The sequence below is a fragment of the Vipera ursinii genome, assembly GCF_947247035.1.
Source record: "Vipera ursinii genome assembly, chromosome: Z".
Taxonomy (NCBI): Eukaryota; Metazoa; Chordata; class Lepidosauria; order Squamata; family Viperidae; genus Vipera; species Vipera ursinii.
The window spans coordinates 49,933,812-49,956,452 of NC_139517.1; the positions used below are offsets into that span (position 1 = coordinate 49,933,812).

Genomic DNA, 22,641 nt, shown 5'->3' on the forward strand with positions numbered 1-22,641 from the left:
GCCCTTCCACCCATCGTCCAATGGGCAAGCAGAATGTATGGTGAGGACGACCAAGGATGCATTGAGATGCATCATCAGTGGAAACTGGCACCAAAGGTTGGCCCAATTTCTTCTTGCACAACACACCACACCGTGTACAACCACTGGCAAGAGCCACCTGTCTGTTGGGGCAGACAGCTTATCACTAAGTTGGACAGACTCCACCCTGACAGAGTGGCCGCAGAGACGGAACAACCCATCCCCACCAGAGAACTACACACTGGCAATCTGGTTTGGGTCAGAAACTATGGGCCGGGACATGTGTGGATTCAGGGGGTGGTGATTGACAGAACAGGGCCATTGTCTTACATTGTAGAGGTGGAGGGGGCCGTCAGGTCAGACGACACATAGACCAAATCAGGAAGCGGGTTCCTGACAAGTCACAGGTTGACAGGCCCACCCAACCGAAAACAATGGGTTCTGGGAAGGAGGAGGATCTCACAGACACTGAACTGATACCAGAGAGTTTTGGCAGGGCCAAACAACAACAGGAACAACAGGCCCTGGCCCACCAGGACAATGCGGTCGTTAAGGCCCAGAGCCAGTTCTCAACTTATGACGCAGCTGTCCAGGACGGGGAGCAACCCCTGAAGCGGTCATCCAGGGCTCATAGGCCACCTGCCTATTTGGAGGACTATGTAAGGATGTAAGGGAGGACTCAACGTGTCTAATCATCACCAGTGAAACGTGTGTTAAAAAAATTGTTTATTGTTTGTTATTATGGGGGAAGGGGTGTTATGTATGGGGTTGAATGAAACACAAGCAGCGGCTCACTGACACCATCAGGTGGCACTGTACTGTGATTGGATTGGCTGACTAGCGCTCAGCAGGAAAACCAGATAAAGGGATTGGCCACGAGCGTACCTGGCCAGGTATATAAGGGGTACAGGTAACCCCTATTGTTCAGTTCAGTACTTCCACCAATAAAGAGCTGCCATGCTGAACCCTTTGTCTGTCGTCTGGCCATGTGGTCGAGAACCCACTACACAATAGATGGTGAAAGGGCAACAGGGCTGCTGCTGGCCAGGTGCTAAGGCAGGACCTCCCTCAGACCTTCCCTCCCTCCTTCCATGCCTCCCTCTTTCTCATTACCAATCCTTCTCCCTTTCTCCCCACTGCTTCTCTCACAAAAAGCCTTTTCTCTCTTTCTCACACCACATGCCTTCCTCCAAATCCTTCCCATTCTCATGCACATGTTCCTCCAAAAGCCAGCCCCTCTCTCTCTCTCTCTCTCTCTCTCTCTCTCTCTCTCTGCTTCTCTGAGAAAAGCCCTTTCTCTTCTGACTTTCTCCACCCATCGCTTCCAAATGCCACATGCTTGCTACGCTGGTGAACTCTGCTGGAGTGACGGCGTGCATGCCCACAGGAGGCCTCTGAGTGCTGCCTCTGGCACACGTGCCATAGGTTCACCATCACTGGATAAGAATTTAGAATCTTTAACAGGTTTCTGTAGTGTTAACAATGGTGGAAGATAACTCGGAAAATTCTTGCAATGATTTAATTACTTTGGACCAATCATTAACTAGTCCTTGTTAATTAGTTTCTAGTAGTAGTTCTAAAGAGGAATCATTATTTTCTTTGAGTTACAAAGCTTTTGTTGTGGTTGATTGCTCCTGCTTTTTGGAGCTTTCTGAAGATAATCACTATCTCTTATTTTCTTAAAAGGTAAGATCTGACAGTCTTTTCTTTTCTAGTTTTGTCTCTCTCCCCACCCCACCCCACCCCACCCCAAAAAAAGCCTTTATCAGGAGAGAGAAATAAATTAGTCCTTTTGGTTGTATAGTTTAAATTAAAGAGAAGAGAGCTGGAGCAGGAAAGTCAAAATACCATATCTATCAGGCCAACCAGCCCTTTGTATTGTTATTCAAAGAGAAGTTTATTCATTTTTTTGGATGAGGGTAAAGATTTTTACTGATTTTGTAATGTAGATATAAATTTTTACTGAAATTGCAATGTAGTGAAAAAGTTTTGTTTTTTTTATTCCAGAAATTGTCCTTGAATAACAGAATTTGGCTAGAGGTTTAAAAAAACTGAACTCATCCACCTGGTTAAGGACAGGAAGTTTTCTGCAGAAATTATTGATTGAGGAAGAATTTGTGACAAAAGTATGGCTACTCAAGAAAAGCTTACAGTGAGTTCAGAATCAGTAAGATCAGCTACAACAAAACTTTTCATCCCTTTATTGATTGTTCAAGTAATGCTGATAGGAAATGTTTTATGTGGGCATGTGCTTATTTGGCCAACAGATGCTAGCCATTGGTTAAATATTAAAATAATCATTCAGGAACTGATAAACAGAGATCATCATGTCAGCATCCTTATTCCGACAACATCTCTTTTCATCACACCTGGAGATATTTCAGCTGCCAACTTTGAAGTGTATTCTGTTCCCTTTACAAAGGAAGAGGTTAATTCTTTGACCATGGATATGATGAAGTTGTGGTGGAATAACAAACCATCTATTACAACCTTTCATACATTTTATCAGGAGTTAGGGAAATGGATGGAGAAAATTAATAAACTCAATAGGCAAATGTGTGAAGCAGTTCTATCTAATCAAGAACTCATGTCTAAGCTAAAGAATGCTAAATATGATGTTCTTCTTTCTGATCCTGTGACACAATGTGGTGATTTGATCGCTTTGAAGCTAAACATTCCATTCTTATACACATTGAGGTTCTCTCCAGCCTCAACAGTGGAGAGACACTGTGGAAAAATGCCTGCCCCTCCTTCTTATGTTCCAGCTGTTTTATCTGGGTTCACAGACAGATTGTCATTTGGAGAAAGGATTAAAAATATTATCTCTTATTGCATCCAAGACTATGTTTTCCAAAAATATTTGGGGGAATGGGATTCCTATTACAGTCAAGTTTTGGGTAAGTCAGTTTTATTAATTCATTTACTTCCCAAGTATAACTGGTGTAACTTTCAATACTAAAGGAAAACAGTTGGATTAAAAGAATTTTCACAAAGCAGAATTAGAAAAGCCTCATTCTGAAGCTATAAGTTAAACACATTGCTGCAGATTAGAATAGATATGCCTCTGTCAATTATGCTTGTATTATATTGGCTAAGGTTGATGGAATTGTGATAAAAGATCTGGGAGAAAATAAAGTAAATAATTTTACTGCCTGACTATAATTTAATTTGAGCAGGTTTGGTATTTTTTGGATTGTGAAAGTAGATGAGATACTCTTCTACTCTCAGAGGTGTTTATGAGTGAAGTCAAAACAGCAGCGGTGCTGATATGATCAAACCTTCATTTGTGTAATATATATAACATAAAACCGTGCAAATCTTTCATTGACTCATTGTGGCTACCATTTTGATTTTAAACATAAACATAAACATCCAGCCTCCTTTTATTCTTCTGACTATCTAGTTTCTATTTCTGGCCAACATGGCGATGAGGCTGTCATGTTTTGTTTGCTGTCCCTGAGACCTAGAGATATGATTCTTATGGAAATTCACGTCCTATAAATTAGATGTACCATCTCACTTTAAATTTGGGATCTGCGTATTTATTTTATAGTTTGGTAAAGAAAAAAAAAACATAAAAGAGGGGGCCAGCTGAATGTAATGTATTTAACAACTATAAGTCTGCCCTCTTCCTGTGTGATAGCACCTTGTTAGCATTATACTAAAGTTTTCTGCAAAATTGATAAGATATGGATAATATCATACAGATATATAAAAGCAAAGTATCCTAAGCTTCCTCAAATATGAGTTGTATTTATGTTAATAGAGTGGGCTTACAACACAAGATGGGCCTCTAAATCTCTATGTATGGTAGGGTTAGATAATTCTATCTTGCCTTTGTCTATCTATATTTAGGCTTCATTGGGGCAGATAGGAATTGGAGTCCAAGAACAACTAAAGGAGTAGAGATTATCTGCCTTGACCTGTGGAGTTCACTTATGCTTCTGTCTCTAGGACATTTTTCCATGGCAATGTTGGAAATGAACTTGCTGAATCTTCTTAGGAAAAAAAAGGGCATTTGAAGCTTTAGATAACTAAATCTTATCCAAATATTGAGATAGTTAATTGGACTTAAAAAACAAATAGTGCTGCTGTACCAAGAACAAATATGCCTGTAAATTGCAGGATGAGAAGCTTTCCCAAAGTGATTGTTAGCCCCTACTCTTTTTAAACTATCATGAAAAAAATGTTGCTCACATTATATACAGTAGTGTCTTAGCTCTTCAAACTGGTTGTACTTTGAGCCAAACAGATAAAAGAAAGATACAAGATGAACAAATCTTGTTTTTTGTGACACTAGGAATATCTAAACTTGCTATTTAAAATGATTGCATTTTTAATTAAGGGAGTAAAGCTTCCTCAACTGTTAAAAAGTACCTACATGATCTGCAACTTGCTTTTGTTGTTCTCCCTTCCCGCTAACAATTATTGATATTCTTGACCACCATTTTCATTAAGAAAAAAACAGGCTAGCGTGTTAAAGAGAATAGTCAGCTTTGCTTTTGCAAGCATCCAGATTACCAGGATCCAGGTTTTTCTGTCCATTTCCCATCCTAGTGAGAAACTTAAGTCCTTTTTGCACAATTTGATTGGAGGAAAGATCCTGGTCTAGAAGCAATAAAGATCTGACTTCTGTTGTCATTAATAAACTTACTGGGTTTTTTCATAAATAAATAAAATTTAAAAACCACATTTTTACTTCTAATTGAATACTTGGTATAAGAAATTCTTTGTTACAACAACAACAACAACTTTATTGATTAGCCCTTGGGCCATATCAAAGTGCAAAGTTCCAGCAACAAACCGTCACCAAAACTTGATAAAAGCAATCCAAAATGGAATTTGATAAAATACAACTTAAAATGGAATTAAAATAAAATACAATTTAAGATGAAATAGTAATAAAATACAAATTTAAGATATAGATAAAATATGATAACATTATATTTCGGAGTCGCCCTTGCAATCTACCCCAATCAGTCCCACATATGCAGATCTTAACCGGATCATTTTGTTTAAATACTGTGCTACGTTAAATGTTATTTTCAAGTTCTGACCGGACATAAGTTATTTTGATATGGGGATCCCAATGGGTCATTCGTTTGGTATATAGACAAAGATACCTGTCTCTCACCCTCTTAAATTCTTTGTTAGAAATTGAAGGTTTGGCTCCATTTTTATTTGTCACCTAAACAATACTGGAAGAACTGAATGAAAGTTTTTCTTTATGCACATCAGCTTAGATTTATGAACCCATATGGAACAACAAGAAACTGGCTCATAATTTCAGTTATTTCAGTTTTTGTACTACCCAAGTTATCTAAGTAAGTAAATCAACAAAGATTACACACATGTCTAGGTGTGTATAATTATTTGTATCTGTAAATTTCTGAGAATAGATATATTTAAATAAATCAAAGTGTAGGACCTGCATATCTTCTGCTCCATCTTGTATTGGTCAAATGTTTTCATTTTCTCTTATATCCCCAGATAACTGGGCAAGAACCTGACTTGGGCAACTCCACAGGACCTGCGTTTTACACTATACATTCAGTTCCATCGTAGTTTTATAGTTTGTATTCTGTGTGACTCAGATGACAGAAGCTTAATTTTGGGAACAAATACAAGCTTCTAATTCACTGAATTAACTTTTAAAAAGAAATGAATTTTTCTTTCTGTGGCATCTGTTTCAGTTGTTGTTTCCTTTTTAGGCTTATCCATATTGTCAGCTGCCCCATCACTAGAAGAGAGGAGAAACGGAGGGCATTGCCTTCTAGTAATCCCTCACATATCATGAAAGTGACTTCAGGGCATGTTTTTACTTATCCCTTCTGAAGAACGCTTTCCATTTTGGGTACCTCAAATGCTCGTGTTCACAGAGAGAGAAAATACGAGTTATCTCTTTAAACAAACCAGTGCTTAGCATGGTCTTTGATAGTTTTCATACTATAATATTTGGCATTAGTAGATAGCAAGAAATCTTTGCAAAGCACAGAGAAAATTGTTGGTTTGAAACTCAGCAGGTTTTTTGTTATATTTTTCTTGAGTTGTTATTCCCTCCCCCCCAGCTTTTTTAGTCTATTTTTTATTAATCTCCTGAAGTAAATTCCACCCCCAGCACCGATAGCCCAGAACCTATAATTTTTTTTGAACTGCTCATTGTGCTCGCATGTACTGTATATACATTTAAAGTTGCGCTTTACGATTGCATCACTTAGCAATGGAAATTCCAATTCCAATTGCTGTTATAATCCAGGGACCACCTGTAAATTAGCCCCGTCACAATTATGGTTTTCCTGTTCATCTTGTTGACTGGACCATTAAGCTGTTTCCAATACTCTGTCTTTTGTCTTTTGTGAATAAGACTCCAGAAATTCCTAGTTTTGGAATACTCCCATTTATACATAAAAAGAAGGAAATTAAGGAAGTATAAGAGATTTATAGGAGTTATCTGCGTACAAAATGCCTTCTTCTCTGTAGAATGAATGGGGATTGTTCTTTCCACATTTGACCACCTGTTTAACTACTACCCTCCACAATAGTTGTTCCATCTTGTATAAAATTAAAAGGTAGTTCAGCATAACTTTTTTCTATTGAAACATATACATCACTCAACACTGCAGCTCTTTAGAAATAGACTCTAACTAGTTCCTAGTATGTGAATTAAATATGCACTTTATAGATAAACATTGCTTTTCAAAAATTACCCAATGCCAGTGGAAGATATCCCATCAAGAAGGTTGACCTATTTTGGTCCCTTAGTGAACAAATGCACATTTTGGGGAAAGTTTTGCTCACCACTGATGACATGTATTTTAAAACTGTGAGTAATGTTCAGTTGAAAACATAATGTATTGATTTTGAATATTTCTGAAATCAGCACCACTAAACCTATTAAGGACCAGTGCAGGAGAAACAAGCAGTACATAATGTCAGTACTTTATATCTGTAGGAAGACCCATAACAGTGTGTGAAATAATGGGTAAAGCAGAAATATGGTTAATCCAAACCTACTGGGATTTTGAATTTCCACGACCTTTTCTCCCAAACTTTGAATTTGTTGGAGGTCTGCACTGCCAGCCAGCCAAGCCTTTATCTGAGGTAATTATATCCTTTGCCATTTATCTAGTAATAACAAAGCTTTTTTAAAGAAAGTACAACAGGAAAAAATGCCTTAGAAACAGCATTTTTTTTCTTTAAAGTACGGTAAATGGTAGATTTTCTTCTTTGTCTAAGATAGTTTATAGCAACTGAAAATACATGGTGCCATACAATGATTATATAAAATTACATTAAGATTGGGGGACAGACAGATGCAATATATTCTTGAACTGCAGGTTGAATCATAACGTTTGAAAATAGAAATGGATTTGTCTTCACCCTACCACTCAGCTACAAATGGTGAGGTGGAGAAGACTAATCAAATGCTCCAACATTTGAGAAGGTATTGCATACACAGCCAAGACAATTGGCCTGTACTCTTACCATTGACAGAATTTTCATACAAAAACTGTCTCCATACATCAATTGCTATGACCCTTTTCAAGCTTTGTGTGGCACATATCTGAGAGTTTTATCAGGGAGCATGAATGAGAAGGGCTCCATCACATTAGCTGTAGATTTTTTGCAAGAGCAGCTTGTTGCCCAAACACTGATGAAACAGCAGCTAGAAGAGGCAAAGCAATTATACAAGAAGATACCCATTGACAGAAAGGCCTCCTTTAGCTGCTACATAGCCACAAATGCACTAAGTACAACCCACTGTGAATTCTATTGACCCTTATCGTAGCAGGCTCTAACTGTTAATTGAGAATATTCTTGTGCATAGGCATTAGCAATAATTAGTAATAATCAGTTTAATTAAAATGTCACATATCATAGTATTTCATGCCTGACACTGGGTCATGAATTACACCTGTTGTAGGAATTATATTGTTTATGGATTCCTAATTTTGTTCAATAAATGTTACTTATCATAAGTTCTTTGATTTCTTGTGAACTTGCCTGCCTTGAATCACAATCTGAATAAACTGATATTGTACAATGGTTAAAACTTGAAAGCCACCATGTTTCCAGTTCAAATCTTACTTTAATCTATCTAATCCAAGGTAAATAAATATAAATTTTTCAAGAGGCAACTGGACTTTCTTGTTTTTGTTTGAAGACGTTTTGCTTCTCATCCATTTTTTTTAGATGGAGATGAACTGCTGAATCTTGTACTGATGGGTTTGTTCTTTGTTGTGCCATGCGTTTATTTATTTTATTTTATTTATTTTATTTAATTAAATTTGTATACCACCCTTCTCCCGAAGGACTCAGGGCGGTGAACAGGGCAATACATATCAAAAACAAGATACAAAAATTAAAAACGATTAAACAAAATGCCCACGAATAAGGTAAAACACATTAAAAGTAGGTTAAAACACATTAATAAAACCCAACCCCATCCCATCAGGCCAGGCCAGCTTGTTTGAAAAGGTAGGTTTTGAGATCGCGCCGGAAGTGGTTCGTTTGTTTCCCAATGTACAGATCTGCACATCTCACTGCATTGCATTGCATATGCATTTTTCCCTGGTCCATCATCTGCTTGTATATGATCAAAAACATGTGGTTTGAGCACCCTAATCATGGCCAACCAAAGAAAATTTAACATTTCATGTAATGATAAAAAGATCTGATTCTTTCTTCCCTTTGCTTTTAACAGGAAATGGAAAATTTTGTACAGAGTTCAGGTGAACATGGTATTGTGGTATTTTCTTTTGGTTCACTGGTTCAAAACATAACAGATGAAAAAAATAATATAATTGCATCAGCACTCAGCCAACTTCCACAGAAGGTCAGTCTCCTAGGCATAAGTCACACACACAAATTTCTGTGAGGGAGAACACTTTGTGGATGTTCCAGAAATCTGTTCATTTTACGCTCCAATAAACAGCTGATTTACTGATTTATTGAACTGTTTACTGATTTACAAAGGAAGCTTATATTTCATTATTTTCATTTAATTGAAATGTGTCTACAATTTTCTTATCCCAATAACTTTTAACATTTGGAGTTTGAAAATGTAGAACATGTGCATTTTCAATTGATTTTATGTAAATTCTTCCTTTTTGAAAATTCCCACACTAGGGAAGGGATTGCAAATACTCTTTGTTAAAGCTCATGCTTTCTATGAAATTTATGGTGAAAGACGTAAGAAATACAATAAGCATCTATTAAATTTTGCTTATGCAGCATAAATGTTTTAAGTGGCAAGTACAATTCAAAACAAAAATTACTAGTAAAATGAGTTCAGTATTTTATTGTCATAAAAAGAATAGTATGCAATTTTATTTATTTATTGCATTTAAATTATCTTGTAATCCCTTGGAGTTTCAGCAATTTCACAAGGATGAAAAAATTAAAAGATCCATGGCACAATTCAATCCCCAAACCCAAACAAACTAGAAAATCTGAAATTCATGGGCCAAGAAAAATTATAACATGGTTTGTAATTTGGACTACATAGAATAGCATTCCAATTATTTTTACCCTAGGTTATTTGGCGGTATAAAGGAAAAAAGCTAGAAATGCTTGGAGCCAATACCAGGATCTATGATTGGATACCACAAAATGATCTTCTTGGTGAGACACCTTATGTTAATTAAACCATCAGTATGTTTGTATCCTAAAATATTTTGTCAGAACATTTTCATCTTTCTATTCCAGGCCACTCAAAGACCAAAGCTTTTATAACACATGGGGGAACAAATGGAATTTATGAAGCCATTTACCATGCGATTCCCATAGTAGGGATTCCCCTATTTGGAGACCAGACTGATAATATTATCCATATGAAGGCGAAAGGAATGGCTGTGGAACTGGACATCCATACAATGAAAACCGAAGATTTAGTAAATGCTGTGAATACTGTCATTCATAATGCTTTGTGAGTTATTGGTAAACTCTTCTGAAATTGAGATACAGATTATATCTAAGAAGTATCTAAGAAGTAAATGTAAATGTCTTTTTTCTTTGATGTCATGACCATTTTTGCAAAAATAGTAATTGTGGTTACTTTACTATTTATGATATTTTATCTCAATTAGGCCTACTTTTTGTATATCTATAAAGAGATAACAATAGAATATGTACTTTGAGCATTTTATTGGGATTGGATTATCTTCCAATTGTCTGTGCTACCTAGAACTATATGGAATTTGGAGCATCATATTTTTCCTAGTATAGGAACATTTGTGCTTTGTTCAGTATACTTAATTTCATTGTTCAGAAAAGGATCTTGAAATTCTAGCCAACTTTTTGATATTTTTTATACATTAAAATGAATAGAGAGCAATGCAAGTGTCACGGAAGATAACAAAATAGTATTTCAGTGGAATATAAATTAACTAGCTGTTGGTTATAATAATAATGGAACTGATTTGGGGTAAGAAACTATAACAGGCACTAAGCTACTTTCAGTTTCGATAAATAGGCAGATTGTTCTATATAAAGTCCATAGGTATTTGAAGACTGCAGTTCTTAAATACAATAGAAAACTGATTTCTGGCTCTTTCCTAATTATTCTTATTCTTGTTCTTTCATTTTCCAGTTTTAAGAAAAATGCGTTAAGAATATCAGAGATCCATCATGATCAACCAGTAAAGCCACTAGACAGGGCTATCTTTTGGATTGAATTTGTTATACGTCACAAAGGTGCCAAGCATCTGCAAGCAGCTGCCTGTCAATTGACTTGGTATCAATATCACTCTCTGGATGTCATAGCCTTCTTGATTGGCTACACAGTAGTTTTTGGATTCATCACTTTTAAATGCTGCTCTTATTGCTTTTGGAAATGTGGCAACATTTTACAAAAATCAAAAACAGAGTAATTCTTCTGGGACTCAACTCTCCTAAACCTGATTAACATGCTCATTATTAATAGACTAAGATTTATTTTAATTGTTTTCATATAATTAGATTCCATTCATAACATTAAATTTTATTTGTATGTCTAAATGGCTAACCAATTTAGTTTTGATTTAGTTAAGAAATTTTTGAAGTAGAAATTGAGCTATAATGAAAGATGTCTATAGAGATTCTCAGTCATCCAGTCATAGTTGTCCCAAGGGTGCTTTTTCATGAGGCAACTGGATTTTCTTACTTTTCTTTGAAGATGTTGTTTATAATGAATGAAGCAATGTTGACAAAGGCCACTCTTTCAAAGACAGCAGTCCACATTTTGGACAGAGGACTACTAGTTTGAAAAAGGGGTCAAAGAGGCCATCTATGCCAAAATTAAACAGCCCTCTCTCAACAGAAGGGGATACAATATCATCTATTTATAGTCTATAACACAGTCCTTTCAGCAGTTCCAAGAAGGCTCTACACCCATTTCCACTACTCAGGTGAACGTGACAACACAGATAAACCTCCAAGTGGCCTCAGCCACTCTCTAAAAGAATGCAAATGAACAGCTGTCTGCAAGGAGTGTAAATTCTTCCATCCATTCAGAGCTGAAGAAGCAAAACATCTTCAAAGAAAATCAAGAAAGTTCAGTTGCCTCATAAAAAAGTGCCTTTGGGACAGCTATAAGAAGTGATTTTTTTTTTGCAAATAGTAGCTTCTCTATAGTTCTCCAAATCGTTAATTTATATAGAAAAGCATATGTAGTATTTTTTCCACAGAATGCCAATCACTTTTTAAAAAAATATTCATGGAAGTATCTAATATATGAGAGAGCATTAGGTAAGATTAAGTGATATACTTATCTTCAGCTGTCACCCATAACAAGCATGAGGAAAAGTCAAATTAAAACACTAATTTATCTAAAACTTTTGGTTGTGTTGTATTGTAGTTTTTCAGATGGATACATCTTTACTACTGTATTAAGAGTAACAAATAAGAGTTAACAAGTACCCAAATGTTGCTGCTTTCACAATATAATTTTTATAACTTCTATCAGAAAATACTTGATCTTCGACAAAACCTCCAAATGTCTCTGAGAGCCTTCACTGCAATTCACTGCCTGTCTTGTGCAATATTCTTATCAACACATGGCTTTTACCAGGACTAAAAAGGTTAGAGGGAAAATTTCTGTTTTCTCAAGATTTAAAATACAAAAAAAATGGATTATATATCTGTCATGGCTGCTGTCCCCCAAGCCAAGTTTTGCAAAGCCTACAGCCTGACATTAGCAACAGGGGAGGGAAGAGGGTTGGAATGCAAGGAGAAGATTGGGGGGAAGGGAAGGGAAACCTAAGCTAATGAGAAACAAGTACCTGCTAGCCAAGGTCACCCATCAATATACCAGCACTTAATTGGATGTTTCGTGGTAATGGGGGATAGGCAGGAAAAAGGCAATGTTAATTGCTTTGACTGCACACAAAAACACCAAAACCAGGTTTGCTAAACTTCTGTAACCATTTAAGCCTCAGTAAAGTATACTCTTGACAAAACAATGGTTCGGAAGTCTCTTTGCTGGATGGATGAATGAATGGGATGGTTGACAGCACTATTTTCCTACAATTGTGAATAAAATATTTAAGACAAGATACTCATATACAAATTCTTTTGTCTCCTGCAACCAACTGGCTCTTTTGACTGTAATAAATTTACAATAACCCTCATAAAATTATTTTCCTTTTCTATGCAGAGGAAAAATAGTGCTTCCCAGGATATACTGTCCTTGACAGAGCAGAATTCATTTCTATCCTCTGGGATATCCTGTTGTCCTGCTAGCATGACCAGGTTTTAAAGGATGGCAAATACAGAGAGAAAAACCGTCTATTTTCCTAGGTACAATATTTCCTTTCTGAAAGAAGATCATTTTAAATTAAGGAGTCTTTTTGAGCACATCATGTATTGAGTTAACCAATTGCTCAATTTCATTGAGAGGGCTGCATCAGCATTACGATTGCCCTAAAAGGGCCAGATGGGCCTGGCCAGGTAGGTGTGGCCAGGTCACCGCAACTAGGTAGGCATGACTGGATGGACATGGTTGGCTTGATGAGCCGGTTTGTGGGCACCACTTTGAGGTGGCTGCTTTGCCCAGTGGGCTGCAATGGCGGCTTCCCCTCTGGGCTTCTGAGCTTCCCGGGCTGGAGCAGAGCAGAGGGGTGCTGGGGCTGCAAAGTGAGGCAGGTGATGGGGCAAGGGTGGCCTAGTTGCGGTGCTGCTGTAGTAGAGCAAGGCGAGGCATGTGGTGGGGCGGGAGTGGCTGGCTGCAAGGCCCAGAGGTGTGCAATTGTGGTCCAGATTGGGGGTGGGGTTGAGTGTGGCTTATTAGAAGTCCTAGCTCACATCCGGCTGGCAGTCGCTGCTGGCTAATGAGCAGCAGAAAGGCCAACCAGCTGCAGCCGGGCACCACCAGACCCTGTCCGCACACCCAGGGGGAGCATCTGGATGGACTGGGCTGGGCCAGGGATAAGGCTGCAGGGGCTGTCTCCTTGCCATCTCCAGGGAGGCCCTGCAGGCCAGACCTAAACACAGACTGGATCTGGCCTGCAGGCCTTGAGTTTGACATTCTGTTCTAGGAACTAAATGTAAAAGCTTAGGAAGAAAATCCTCTTTCTGGCCTTTTAATGCTTTTATTCCATACAAAAAAAACACCACAAAAAAGTTAACAGAAAACACTATTTTAATAGAAATACAAGGGGTTTAAAGTCAGAATATTAAATCTTCATTGACCACATCAATGCATTTTCTAATCTTATAGTTTGTTTCAAAAATACCCAACCACACTCAGATTGGTTAATCAATATTAATGTTATATTAAAATGATTTTATGAGCAATTATACATAAATTGCATTATATTTCTATGGTGACAAAATAACAAGACTGGTAAAGAATACCAGGTATTGCTATTTTTTGTTTTATTTTAGAAAAGGAAAAAATGAGAGATATTATTTGTAGAATCAAGATGTTTAGAATCTTTATCCCTCTAGCTTTTTCATTAAAGAACTACTATAATTTACTGTAACATCAGACTATTCTTACTATAATATCAAATAGACAATTTGCTTTGTCTCAGGCATGAACAAGCATTCTTACTGGCAATAATTTGCAATAAATAGCATGGGGCTTGGTTAAATAAACTAACATGGAACTATTCATTGGCCACCATTTTCCAAGTTTCATATTTCTATAACAAAACTGCACTTTCCTGAGTCTGAGATTCCCACACTTTACATTTTTATGGAGTTGTAAATATATATGCCCACAAATTTAAATATATTGGATACAAATGGAAATTTATTTGGGTTATCATCACTACCTAGGACAATTCTGAGGGTGCCTCTTTTTCATGCTGAGGCCTGAAAGCGTGAAATCACATTGACAAATTAATCATTAATCTTTCCTTAAGATTTAAAGGCAGAAAGCATCAAAGTCCATGGAATTTGACTATTAGTAATTTATTATAAAAAAGAAACGATAGCAATGTAGAATACAACAGTATTTGTGCTCACGCATGTATGCACACATACATACAGTGGACATTCTAAACAGTATGGTTAATTTGGAGAAAAAAGAGTGCAAGTTAGGTGATTAGATGAGCATTAAACAAAATACAATCAGAGCACAGGTTCAATATCATATTACTATTGCTTTCATTATTGAACAAGCTTTGTCTTTACAGAAATTAAAACAGAAACAAAAAAACAAAAGGCGACTACTTCAATACTGCCATACAGCCAACTATCACACATCCAGTATTTTTTGCATACTTGATAGCAGCATTCCACCCTACCCCACTCAAGAAATATTAAAAGTTACATATCAAAAAACAGAGCAAAAATTATGGCAGCTAATAACTCGTATTCAAAAGAACATATAATTAAATTACTGTTAAGATAAACATGTTGGGAAAATTCATCTACATTCTTTAAATATTTGTCTTCTAAACTGCTTAAATGAAAATCTCAACTGAAGAATCAAGCTTCGCACATTTTTGGCCGAAAGAAGTTTTTCAATTCACAGCTTACGGCATGCTTGGAATAGGGGCAATTATAAATTCATCTACACAATCAAGTATGATGACTTAGGAAAATAAAAGTTTACTACCTGTAAACACGCAAATATACATGCCTTTGCTTCCTTAAGTAATTGTAATTTTACAATACATTATCTTCTGTATCTTCCTCTTTCTCCTCTGTCTCTGTCCCGATCACATATTCTTTCTCGCTCCCTTTCCCTCCCTCGTTCCCGATCTCTGTCTCTTCGGTTATCTCGGGGCCGATCTCGTTCCCGATCCCGCTCTCTCTCTCTCGGCCTGCTTCTTCGACCACTGACAACTGCTTGTGTCCGACGTAGAAAGTCATCCACCCTCATGTCATAATCATGCTATGGAAGACACAGTAAGTTTAAATATCACTAAGTTTAAAATTGCAAGTTCTTCTATCTACTTGGGAATAACTAAAAAATACTTGGATCTAAAGGGCTACCAATTATCCAGCAACAGTTCACTGTTGTAATGTTATCATATTTAATAACTGTTAGTATATACTAGACCACTTTGATTTAGATAGTAATAATCTTGCAAGTCTGATTGTGCTACCTCTCCTCTCTTATAACCATGTGATTTAAAAGGGTGTTTGTCAAGTTATTTCCACATACTTTCTACATGACCTAGGCTTAATCTATATTTTATCCTTGATTCTTTGGTAACTCTCCCCTCTCTCCCTCAGGGCCATCCTCTTTACATTCTGCATTTTCCACATGCTGATCTTTATTTTTCTAACTGAATTTTTTGAAATATGCTGCCTGCAAATCTCACTACACTGAGTTTTACAAATATGTAAATACCTTTCCCCCCCTTCTTTTCAATAGTGTTTAATTATAGGGGACTGGATAAATCCTTGCAGTATTTTTGGCAAAGTTTTTGGAAGCAGTTCGACACTGATTCCCAAGTAGAGCTGAGAGTGACTATTCCAAGGCGACTCACCTGGCTTTCTATCTAAAATGGGAATAGAACTCATGATGTCCTGCCTTGTGTCTTAACCACTACATCAAATTGGCACTTCTAGTCCTGGATATTTAGCCATAGATATTTCATAATGAACATAATGATTTTCAACCAAATCTGAATAAACCAAATTTTCCTAACTTGGAAAACAGTGACCCAGGCTGCACTTACCACTCGCTTATCCCTGTACCGCGCATCATGTGGCATGGGATGGTGTCCTGAGTAAGGAGGGTGAGCCTGTGGAGGTGGAGCATGGTGCTGGTAGTATGGGTGATGGGGAGGCTGTTCTATCCCTGGATAAGGAGGCTAAAAAGAAATATTTCCTTGTTACTCCAGTAATTTGCTACCCAAGAACAGAGCAGCATCAACAGGAAAATATAATTCAATATTTCAGCAGTACTGCAATATATATCTAACATGGTATTTGAATTCTCATGCTATTAAACCTTTCTGCAACAAGTACATTTTCACCCCAGGAAAGCTGAAGATATTTAATCCATTTCCTTATAGCTATTACTAATAAAAATACTCTTAAAATATTTTTATAACAAGATAGAATAGGGTTCCATATTTAAGAATGATCCAATTGTTAAATAAAAGTTTCAACTCACTGTAATCATTATTGCATCAGGACTGTGCATTGACTACAAATTTGATTTCAGACCAATTTGGTCATTCCAATCAATCCATTTTTATTAGTCACAGGTCAGTATTACAAATAAAAGCATTAAGAACAATAATAATTTAATACAAATAAAAAAGCAAACAAAACAATTTATTACGATTAGTGATGGATTATCAGTGCTCAGTTAAAATCTGCCTAATTTATACAGTATAACAAAATTTGGCCACATTTAAAGAAACTACTTTGTGCTGATCTGATAGCAATAATGTATATAAAAGAGTTCAGTATTTCCCAGGCATTTTATTGGGAGGTGTTATAAACTGAGGCTGTAAGTCCTTGCAGAAGATGCAGAATAGCAGGCAGGAGTTATGGTTTCCTTGTCTACCAGGGCAAAATCTCAGTTTATATGGTATTTTTTTGTACCAGCCCTCCAAAACTGCTGTGAGAAGTGCATTGCTGCATACTAAGGTTAACGCCCTTCGGATTTTGGAACAGTTATTCAATATAAGTATCTCGCTGCTTTAAAAGGGGGAATCTGGCTACTCAAAAATGACTAATTTGGTCATTTAAAAAGAAGTTTTGTTCTGACATGATTCAAAGCATTTTTTCCTACCTGGATCTTGTTTAGAAAATTCATTTCCCTCCTCTCCACCCGAATATCTCATTATCACTGAGAAATAATTATTAACTTTCTTTAGTTTGATACCATCCATAATTCATATCTGGAGAATCTCTTATGTACCAAATTATACTGGACATTAATAGGCTTGCTGGAATTCAATTTTTTAAAAGACCTGTTGGCAAATTAATTTTTTGCAGAATAAATAAATTCAAGTAGATAATTATGAGATTGCATCTGTCAGTTTTCTATGAATTTGCTTAGGAAAGCTGTGAAAAGTAGATTTGCAAAATAGACTTTTTGTGGCTAAGTTTATTAAAACAGTAAAAATTGAACTAGTTCAAAACATTCTATACATAAAGTAAGTTATTTCAGGTCAATGGTGCTCCAACTGGATAGTGCCCAAAATGGTCTTCTGAATCTGCAAGCATGGAGACAGGAAAGCTACCACTCAGAATGAACTTAAGACTTGGAATGGACAGAGATACACATAACTAAAGCAAAATAAACCAATTGCCCGAACTTGCAAGGATGGAATCAGAAAGCTAAGGCTCAGAATGAACTAAATTTGCAAATGCCAAAAATATTTTTTAAAAGTTTCTTTTGATATGTAAAGAACAAGAAAAGTATCAAGGAAATGATAGGTCCGCTAATAGAGAGGGTGGCAACATAGTGACGAGCATCAAAAAGAAATGGAACTGCTTAATTCCTTTTTGCATTTGTCCTCATGCAAAAGGAAGAAATAATCCAATCTATCAAAAATAGCACAGTGAGAGACAGAACAGGAAACGACAAAATAGGAAAAAAAAATAGTGAAGAAAACACCTTTCCAATTTAGATGAGTTCAAATCGCAGGGCCAAAAGCATTACATCCCAGGATTCTGGAGAAACTGGCAGGTGTGACTCAGAACCACTGAACAAAATATTACAACTCCTGAAATAGAGAAAGGATGAGAAAGAGGAGGATTGGAAAAAGAGCAGATGTGGTTGCCGATGTAGATTCTAAACCATCCAGGTAAATCAGACATGTCAAACTTGCGATGTCATGTGACGTCGCACAACGTATTGGAGCCTTTTCGCCATTGCCGGCAATGGGGTGGGCATGGCTTCCGGATGACACGTCCGGTCTGCAGGCTGGCAGTTTGACACCCCTGAGGTAAACTGTTTTTCTTGGAATTTTTCCCTGCCAAGAAGCTGCTTCAACTGATGTGGTTCCAATTTTTGAAAAAGAAAAAAAGGGAAAAAAGTAGAACCAGAAAACTACAGATCAACCAACTTGACATCAAAACCAGGAAAGACTTAGAAAAGATAATCAAGCAGATCTGTGAGCTCCTAGAAATGAAAAAGATGATAAATAAATAATGCCAGCTTAGGTTTGTTAAAAATAGATTGTGCCAAACAAACTTTACTGCCTTCTTTGATAAAGTGATTAAATTAGTGGATCAGGAAAATGCTATTGATGTAGTATAGTTGGATAAGGCATTTGATAAAGTAGATCACAGTTTATCCTCAATGTAAGATAGACAGTAGTACCACCACTAAATGGATTCATAATTGGCTGACCAATCACACTCAGCATGCAGCCCTCAGTGGAGCTACATATACATCACACGTATAGTGTGATTCTGTCAAGGTTCAAAGTTCTGTCTTGTACTCTTCAATAACTTCATAAACAATCTAAACAAGGGAACAGAAACACCTCACCAAATCTGCAATGATATCAAGCAGGGGGGAATTGCTAACACTTTGGAAGATAGAGATTCAGAAGGAATTTGACAGATTAGAGAAATTAGCCTATTCCTCAAGATGCAGTTCAGTAGTGAGAAAAATAAGGTCCTGCACTTAGGCAAGAAAAACCAAATGCACAGGTATAGAATAGGCAGTACCTGGCTCAACAACAGTTATTGTAAGAAAAATCTAAGCCTCCTAATAGCCCACCACTTAAATATGGGCCAATAGCATGTTGCAGTTGTAAAAAAAAAAGCCAATGCATTTCTAAGCTGCATTGACAGAAGGATAGCATCAAGAGCATGAAAGTGATGTACTGCTCCACACTATATTAGTAAGGGCACATTTGGAATACTGCATCCAATTCTGGTCACCATAATGCAAAAGAAAAAAAAGATGATGAAACCCTTGAAAGAGTGCAGAGAAGAGCACTCTCAGATAAGGGGGTCTGGAGGCTAAATCACATGATCAGCAACTGAGGGAGCTAGGCATGTCTAGCTAAAAAAAGAGAAGGATTAGGGGTGACATGACAGATGTCTTCTAATACTGATAATCACAGATGAGGGAGTTTATTTATTTTCTAAAGCACTTGAGGACAGTATAAGAAGCAATGGTTAGAACCTTGTTAAAGAGAGATCCTACCTATTAAGGAGAGATTTCCGGACACAGCAATTAACCAACAGAACAGCTTTTAAAGAAAATTTAATTTAATTTAATTATTAAATTTGTATACCGCCCTTCTCCCGAAGGACTCAGGGCGGTGAACAGGGCATATATAAATAGAAAAATACAAAAATTAAAAGAGAATTAAACAATTGCCCAATAAAAAACAGTAACAATATAAAAACCCATTAAAACCCCTAACGTCCCCCATCAGGCCAGGCCAGCTTGTTCAAATAAATGGGTCTTCAGACCGCGCCGGAAGGAGTGAAGGTCCGGTGCCGTCCGGAGCTCAACCGGCAGTTGGTTCCATAGAGCCGGAGCGCCCACAGAGAAGGCCCTCTCTGTGGGAACGCACAGGGCGGAGGGAAGTTGACGCCGGCAGCAGGTGGTCCCCGAGGTACTACGGACCCATGCCATGTAAGGACTTAAAGACCATAACCAAAACCTTGAATCTCACCCGGAAGACAACTGGTAACCAATGCAGCTCGCGGAGCAAAGGTGTAACATGGGAGTACCGGGAAACTCCCAAGACAACTCTTGCGGCCGCATTCTGTACCAGTTGGAGTCTCCGAGTGGTCTTCAAGGGGAGCCCCATGTAAAGAGCATTGCAGTAGTCCAGGCGAGAGGTCACGAGCGCATGAGTGACCATACACAGGGCATCCCGGTCCAGATAGGGCCGCAACTGGCGCACCAGGCGAACCTGGGCGAAATCCCCCCTAGTCACGGCTACTATATGGTCTTCCAGGGTAAGCCGTGAATCTAGGAGGACTCCCAAGTTGCGAGCCCTATCCACGGGGGGTAAAAACTCACCCCCCATAGAAAGAGGTGGAATATTTTGAATGTCCCGGGATGCCGGAATGTACAGCCACTCAGTCTTGTCAGGGTTGAGCTGAAGTCTGTTCCTCCCCATCCAGACCCGAACCGCCTCCAGGCAACGGGACATCACATCGAGGGCATCACTGGGGTGGTTTGGGGTCGAAATGAAAAGCTGGGTATCATCAGCGTACTGATGATACCCAACTCCAAAACCACGAATGATTTTACCCAGAGGTTTCATGTAGATGTTGAACAGGAGAGGTGAGAGGACCGACCCCTGAGGAACTCCACAAACGAGAGTCCTTGGGGTCAACCTCTGCCCCCCTGTCAACACCGACTGCAAGCGTCCCAGGAGATAGGAGAAGAACCACTGAAGAACTGTGCCTCCCACTCCCAATCCCCTGAGACGCCGCAGCAGGATACCATGGTCGATGGTATCGAAAGCCGCCGAGAGGTCTAATAGGACAAGGACAGAGGAATGTCCTCTGTCCCAGGCCCTCCAGAGATCATTCACCAGAGCGACCAATGCCGTCTCCGTGCTGTACCCGGGCCTGAAACCCGATTGGGACAGGTCTAGATAATCCGCTTCATCCAGAACCAGGGGGAGCTGATGCGCCACCACACTCTCAACAACCTTCGCAAGAAAGCGAAGGTTGGAGACCGGACGAAAGTTATTCAACACAGCTGTGTCCAGGGCAGGCTTCTTGAGGAGAGGTCTCACCACCGCCTCCTTCAAGACGGCAGGGAAATTACCCTCACTCAAAGAAGCAGATATAACTGCCTGGAACCAGCCTCGTGTCCTCTCCCGAGTTGCATAGACCAGCCAAGAAGGGCACGGGTCCAATAAACATGTGGTGGAGCTCAACCTCCCCATAATCCTGTCCACTTCCTCAGGGGTCACAGAATCAAACTCAAATTGGACATTCAGTTGTCTGGGATGGTATAAGGATTCCTGCCTTGGGCAGGGGATTGGACTAGAAGATCTCCAACCCTATCATTCAATTATCAAATAAAACATGCATTTTGAATGTGTGTGTGTGTGTGTGTGTGTGTGTGTGTGTGTAAATTTTTTGGCTTACTAACAAAGAATAAAGAGAGACCGATATGATCATTTCAAACTTATTTGTTCTCATCAGTCAGCCATACCCTTCTGAGATTTGAACCTGGGCCGACTGCATCTCAAGCAGTTGTTTTAACCCCTAGGCCACAGGCTCTCTCTCTCTCTTTGTTAGCTGAACTAAGCTAGGCTGGGCTAGGCTGAAACAGGAAATAAGATTTGTCCCGTGTCTGGGACCAAGCAAGTGTATTCTGAATGCTTAACAAACATACTATACAACACTGAGAATCTGAAAAATTCCCACTAACACCTGTAAGGGCTAGGAATGAAAAAATATGAATGAAAAAATGTGCCATGTGTGTTTACATTAAAAAAATAAAAAAATGCACCAGAAGAGAATGGATAACAGATGTGAAACATAACAGAAAATTTATTTGGCAGGTATTTTGGAATATTGTATCTTTAGCATAGCGCACCTATATTGATGATTAGATTTTCATACCACTTGGCATCAAAATCTCAATACTATGAAAAGCCCAAGGAGGCACATGTATCTTCCCCCCTAAATTAGCTTCATTGCTGACTACACTGCTTCTTGTCTGAGATATAAATGCTAGTTAATCAGTTAACAAAGTATAAAATACACTTGAAAACCATTATGGCAAATCAACCGTTTTAATTATACTGCTGTCAGGAGACCCACTTAAAAAAACAAACTGGAGTGACATAATGGAGGTGGCTGACATAAATTCTTAGCTGGTCTTAACAGGAAAACTTTTTAAAAGGGTTTCTTTTTTAGAAATACATCACAAAACCTAAAATACTGAAACTGTACAAGCAGTTGTGTTAGAACCGAATGACCTGGAATATTCCCATTTCTTTTTCAAATATTTTTGTGGCATGGTATGGTAATCTTTTTAAAAAAAATTGTAAAAAAACAAAATCTGTGTTGAACACTATAAGTCATTTTCAATTTGGGAGGATTAGCTTCCCCAAGAAAATAGCTGGAGAATTCTAGAACAGCTGAAGAAATGGAATGTTCTAGAAATGTTCTGGAACAACATAACTTATATCAGCCTTCTCACATAGTCCAGACTGGAAGCATATCCAAATGAACTAATTCTATTTTATTGTAACAGAATTTTAAGAATCTGAAAGTACATTTCTCCCC

The 22,641-nt window shown here is 38.0% G+C and overlaps 2 protein-coding genes across 3 annotated transcripts in view; one reads left to right on the forward strand and one right to left on the reverse strand.

Moving 5' to 3' along the window:
* Positions 1-2,146: 2,146 nt before the first annotated feature.
* On the forward strand, positions 2,147-10,889 carry LOC310650164 (UDP-glucuronosyltransferase 2A1-like; the record flags this gene model as incomplete). The annotated part of the gene is made up of 6 exons (XM_083378997.1): positions 2,147-2,915; positions 6,971-7,119; positions 8,723-8,854; positions 9,555-9,642; positions 9,727-9,946; positions 10,610-10,889. 6 exons carry the CDS (start codon positions 2,147-2,149, stop codon positions 10,887-10,889), a joined length of 1,638 nt encoding a protein of 545 aa, XP_083235123.1.
* Positions 10,890-13,618: 2,729 nt separating this feature from the next.
* Positions 13,619-22,641, reverse strand: part of YTHDC1 (YTH N6-methyladenosine RNA binding protein C1) — a 42,928-nt gene continuing 33,905 nt past the window's right edge. For both annotated transcript variants that reach the window (XM_083376940.1, XM_083376939.1), the window contains 2 exons: positions 16,134-16,268; positions 13,619-15,340 (listed from right to left, as the gene is read on the reverse strand). In XM_083376940.1, the coding sequence (XP_083233066.1) occupies positions 15,122-15,340; positions 16,134-16,268 (354 nt within the window). In that variant the 3' untranslated portion in view covers positions 13,619-15,121. The remainder of the gene's footprint in view (positions 15,341-16,133; positions 16,269-22,641) is intronic.